Source organism: Aplysia californica, unplaced genomic scaffold (genome assembly GCF_000002075.1).
Source record: "Aplysia californica isolate F4 #8 unplaced genomic scaffold, AplCal3.0 scaffold00158, whole genome shotgun sequence".
Lineage (NCBI taxonomy): Eukaryota > Metazoa > Mollusca > Gastropoda > Aplysiida > Aplysiidae > Aplysia > Aplysia californica.
In genome coordinates, this window is record NW_004797428.1 from 759,083 (window position 1) to 764,818 (window position 5,736).

At 43.4% G+C, this 5,736-nt stretch overlaps 1 protein-coding gene across 3 annotated transcripts in view; it reads right to left on the bottom strand.

Annotated features, from left to right (window-relative positions):
• Positions 1 to 226: 226 nt before the first annotated feature.
• Positions 227 to 5,736, bottom strand: part of LOC101860409 — a 25,380-nt gene continuing 19,870 nt past the window's right edge. For 2 of the 3 annotated variants that reach the window (XM_013082089.2, XM_035969583.1), the window contains 2 exons: positions 1,078 to 1,246; positions 227 to 559 (listed from right to left, as the gene is read on the bottom strand). In XM_013082089.2, coding sequence (XP_012937543.1) covers positions 368 to 559; positions 1,078 to 1,246 — 361 coding nt within the window. In that variant the 3' untranslated portion in view covers positions 227 to 367. Of the gene's footprint in view, positions 560 to 1,077; positions 1,247 to 1,643; positions 1,731 to 3,162; positions 3,426 to 5,736 lie in introns of those variants that run through there. The other variant, XM_035969584.1, reaches the window with a different exon arrangement.

Sequence of the window (5,736 nt, forward strand, 5' to 3'; positions counted from 1 at the left end):
TTATTACAAGATAAGATGTTTGAGGTGAAATAATGAGGGTGGTTGGAAGGCGCAACTGGCAGATCCTACTTCTTTACATTCCCTCTGTTGTTTCTGTACGTGTGTCTACTTTTTCCCAGCAATAAATAACCATTATTGCTTCTCTTTACTCAAAAAAATAAACCCAAAAAAACCCCAACACGAAGTGAAGTAATAGCGTTTAGGGCTTCATGTGATGTTTAATGGGCTGTATCTGAGATAAAATTCAATGCCCTCCATCATTTATGACAACATGATCTTTTAATGCGCTATGTCGTTCACGGCAAGATGATATTTCAATGTGCTATGTCGTTCACGGCAAGATGAGAAGTTTGATGCGCTGTACGGTTTACGACAAAATGAGATGTTTGATGCGTTGTTTCTGCTCGTATCCTAGCTCCTCGTTAAGGCTGTGCAGTCTGACCAGCTTCTCCTCGTCCAACACCGCCAGCACGTAGTCGGGGACATGGCGGCCTTGACCTTGCTCCACCAACACCAGCACGCGGTCAGGGTTCATCGGGGTCACGGCAGACGTGCACATCTGAAAGTTTGCACAATGAGATATGTGATATGAGATGTTCACATATGAAAGTTTGCACAATGAGATATGTAGGGGTGATGTTCACATCTGAAAGTTTGCAAAAGAAGACATGTGGAGATATTTACATCTGAAAATTTGCACAAGAAGGAACGTTGGGGAAGGTAAGTATAGACAGACCTAACGTTGTAACAAAGCAGTGACTTGGACTGTCCATGCAGGATCCTCGTGCCCTTCACTACGGGATCCGGCAAGTTTTACTTTTTGTGTTGTCTGTTGTACAGTTTGAGTGACATCTGACCTTCATGAGTTGGTGGTTGGAGAACACCACAGGTAGGACCAACCTTTTTCCTCTATTGTTTCTGTCTGTCTATCATGTTTATTTCCTGACTGAATGACCGATTGTGTCGATGGCTTTCAATTTATTATAACAAACAAACAAACAATCAGATAGACAAACATACAACACAAGCAAACAAACAATTATCAAAAAGCCGCGCAAACAAACTGGCAAAAGCAACCTTCATGACGAGGTGCGCCTTCTCGTATCTCCGGAGAAAGTTGGCGGACAAGACCAACACCAGTCTCCAGCTGTCCTGGATAGCGTCCAGCAGCTGTTGGTCAAGGTAGCCCGCGCCCAGGTCACGCTGGTGGATGTAAGTGGTCAGGTTCAGATCTTCCTCCAGGTACCTGTGTGGACAAGTTGTCATACAGAGTTATAGGATTTTGTTGATCAAGTTTTCATATAGAATTATAGGACTTTGTCGTCAAAGTTGTCATACAGAGTTATAGGACTTTCTTGTCAAAGTGTTCATACAGAGTTAGAGGACTTTTTGTCAAAGTTCTCAATCAGAATGATAATAGGACTTTGTCAAAGTTGGCATACAGAATAAAGAGGCTTCGTTGTGTTTTCTTGCAGAATAACTGGACATAGTTGTCAAAGTTATCTATCTATCTATCTATCTATCTATCTATCTATCTATCTATCTATCTATCTATCACTATCTTTATTTCTTGGTATATATCCACAAAATAATCCCCTTTAAACATCTCACTATAAACTTCAGAAGAAGATAAAAAAACAAACCTGCGAAGGACGAAGCGAACGAAGCGGAAGTCATCATCGGCATATCCAACAAACACATGAATACCGTAATCCTCCATTTTTGTCTTCCTGGAAGACACATACAGAGAGATAACTGGTTATTACTGCACGTACGTGTCAAATTTTTTCCTGAAGGTTTATGATGAGTCTATTAGGTGGCGGGGGGGTGTGGTAGTTTAGAAACATTACCTCTCTAGTGGAAATGTATGTGTTGTTTTCGTCACTGTTCCTCCTCTGCCTTCTCTAGTTTTCTTTCTTCTAACCTTCCTCCCCCTTTTCCTTCTTTGCATCCTCCTCTTCCTCTTTTTTCCATTCTCCTCTTTTATCACCACTCCCACTACCACCACTACCCCCACACCCTCTTCCCCCTCCTCCCCCTCCTCTTCCTCTTCTCATGCCCACTCTTGCACAAAGGTTCTCAGTGTACGTTACACACCTTCAGCAATATTTGGGGGAGGAGGAGGAGAAGGAGGAAGAAGGGGAGAAGGAGGAGGAGGGGGGAGGGAGGAGAGAGTTAAGAAAGGGGAAAAGGGAGGGGGAGGAGTAAGGGGAGAAGGAGGAGGAGAAGGGGGAGGAAGGTGAGAAGGAGGAGGAAGGGGGAGGGAAAAGAGAGTTAAGAATGGGGAAAGGGGGGGGGGAGAAGTAGGAGGAAGGGGAGACGGAGGAGGAAAGGCAGAAGGAGGAAGGGGAGAAGGAGGAGGAAGGGGAGAAGGGGAGAATGAGAAGAAGGAGGAGGAAGGGGAGAAGGAGGAGGAGAAGGGGGAGGAAGGGGAGAAGGAGGAGGAAGGAGAAGGAGGAGGAAGGAGAGAAGGAGGAGGAAGGGGAGAAGGAGGGGGAAGGAGGAGAGAGTTAAGAAAGGGAAAAAGGGTGGGTGGGAGGAGGAAGACACAGCTATTACTTGCTACTTCTGGTTGCTCCACTGGCTATGTTGTTGTTTACAGACTGAGGAACCAACCGTACCAACCAGGGTACAATAATTGTTGCTTAGATTAAAGTTTTTAAAAAAGGACATATAGGTAAACATAACATTCTGATAATAAATTCTTTTTAGAAAAAACTGTCATCGGTGGTGGTTTTTTTGTGAACGTTTTACGGCTTCTGCAACACAATTAGGTCATACTATTATGCCGAAGATTAGAATCGTTACAAGCGAGTAACAAACACAGAAAAGGATGAGGGATAAAGACGATATATATTTGACAAGAGAGAAGGAGCAAAGCACACCAGAGCACCGGCCAACCATCAATTGTCTATGGTCTTACGGTTTTCGCTTCACCGTCTCACTTAGGGGATCAGTTAGATTCCCGGTGGGGGAGAAATTTTTATCGTGTATCTCGGTCTTTCTCTTATTATCTTGTCTTGTCTTGTCTTATCTTACCTTGTCTTGTCTTGTCTTATCTTACCTTGTCTTGTCTTGTCGTGTCGTGTCGTGTCGTATCGTGTCTTGTCTTATCTTGTCTTACCTTATCCTATCTCATCTTATCTTAGCTTATCTTATCACCTGAAACCAGGAGCCAGGATGTTGAGAAAGAACGCCCACACCGCAGTCCTGAACCGCCGCCACACGTAGACGACCAGAAAACCCACGATAAGGCTTAAGGCCAGGCTGAGAGAGACGAGGAGAGCCGTTTTCCCGACACAGCGACGCCACAACGCCTTGGTCGTGACTAGGTCAGCGGTCCACCGGTCCTGCCCTCTGTCGTCGATGCACGAGTAGTTCCCGGACATGTCCAGACTCACCCACGTCGTGTGGAGCCAGACTGAGGGAGAAAGAAGCGAGACAAGGGCAGATCGATAAACATACAAAAATAGATCTATCAACGATTAAAAATAGATTGAATGTAGGTGTTTTTACGTCTTCATCGACACAATATAGATGTGTGCAGACAGACTGAGCGAGAGGCATGCCAGACAAGGACTGGTGGACAAACGAATTAAAAGAGATCGATCAACGGTTGGAAACTGATTAAATGAAGGAGTTTTTTCATGTTCAGTCTCATCAATGTCGTGTGCAGCCAGACTGAAAGAGAGAGAGAGAGAAAGAGAGAGAGAGAGAGAGAGAGAGAGAGAGAGAGAGAGAGAGAGAAAGAAAGAGAGAGAGAGAGAAAGAGAGAGAGTGAGAAAGAGAGAGAAAGAGAGAGAGAGAGAGAGAGAGAGAGAGAGAGAGAGAGAGAGAGAGAGAGAGAGAGAGAGAAAAGGACAGGTCGACAAACATAGATCTATAAAAATAGATTAGATCAATCTACGATTACAGCAGATTTAATGTAGATGTTTTTAAACACCCCCATTAACACAATTTAGACGGGTGGAGCCAGACTGAGAGAAAAGGGCATGTCGACACACGTACAAAAAAAAAAAAGATTGATCAACTGTGATTGGTTGCTACTGTTCCACCCCATCTTCCCGCCCCCCCCCCCCTAACCTCCAAAACAAAAATAAATTTAAAAATCGACACGAATTAGATAGACAGTTAAGCCATACTGATGTTTTAGGTTGACGGTGATCGATGTTGTCAATAATCAGGTCGACGAATAGTTGTTGTTGAATTATTGGTACCCCACCAGGATGTCAGGCTAATATAATGAAGAAGGCAGCTCTCTACTCACCAAGAAATGGAATCCGTGAGCACATACAATATATCGGATTGCCTTCCAGCAGGAGAGAAAAGTCGGGTTTGCTTTGAGCGTGTGTGTCTAGCGCTGTCCTGGAGGCGATGTCTAAGGAAGAGATTGCGTTTTTGCGCAGGTCCAAGACGCTCAGGCTTGGTGTAGTTGAAAGGTCAAATCCTAACGATGTCAACTGATTGCTCGACAAAAGTATTGAATTCAATCTCAAGCTGGAAGAAAAAACAGATCTTGGTAATTTGTTGAGATGGTTGTCACCTAGGTCGATGCGTTGGAGTTTTGGCGTTTTCTGCAGCCAACTCTCTGTCAAAAGTTGATCAATAAAGGCGCTCACCGGCATGGCATTTAGTAGAAGAGTTTCCAAATTCGGGAATATTTGAAGAGGTGCAATGTTTGGACTGACAATTATGTAAGATCGTGTGAGCTCCAGCAAGGTAACATTTTCCAATCCTGTCACAAGTCCGTTAAATTCAATTAAGTGACTGCTGATATAGCGAATTTCTTTTACATTGTGAGCGTCTATTATGTGGCAAGCTGGAACCTTCAAAAGACCTCTGAAACCAACAGCAATCCAAGACTGAAGATGTTTAGGGAATCGGAAAGAAGCACTTCCTACGAGTGTCGCCCACTCACTCTCTCTAGGAATTCTTATACTTGGCGCTTCAGGCAATGAGCTGTTCACACTGGAGATAGTAAGTATTTCTCTTAAATTTCCTTTATTCCGGTTACTGTAATATGGACGCGCGTAAATTTGGGCCGAAGATGTAGATTTAAGGTCGAAACCAGAAATTGTTTTTTTTACATATTTTTTCACGCTCTGAACACTCCTGAACTTGAAATCGTATTCCGGGCCGCACCATTCGTAACTAGCATATTGCATCTCCTCTAACGATTCGAATTCTAGCAGCTCGAGATACAAACTTTGATACTCATCCATTAGTCTCATTAAATTCCTGGTAAATCGAATTTTCTTCAGACATCTTTTAAGATTTGATTTTACGGTTAGTGCCGTGGTCTCTATACCAACCACTTTGGATTCATCCCAAATCAGCTGGGAAAGACATATGTTGGAGAGATGTTTAAACGATTCTTTTGTCATGATTCCGTCAGCACAGGTTCCTTTTGGAGTGGCTTGAAAGTAGTGCAAGTTCACTCTGTGTAGGTCAATTAAAAGCATTGTTTTATTTTCAAAAGGCCATAGACAGTTCATGATATTTTGGTTTCCGATAGCGACAGAATAGATTCGTAGAATATCTAGATTTTGAACATTGGCAAAAATTCCAGTTTCAAAATGTGCTTCGTTGCCTGAGCTCTCTAACACTAGTTCTTTGAGAGCCACATCTCTGAGACCTTCAAAACTGCGATTCGACCCTTTGATCACGTCATGCGGACAATATACATACAGGTACGTCAAATTCTTCAGTTTGGTAAACGGTTTGCCGAAGTATATT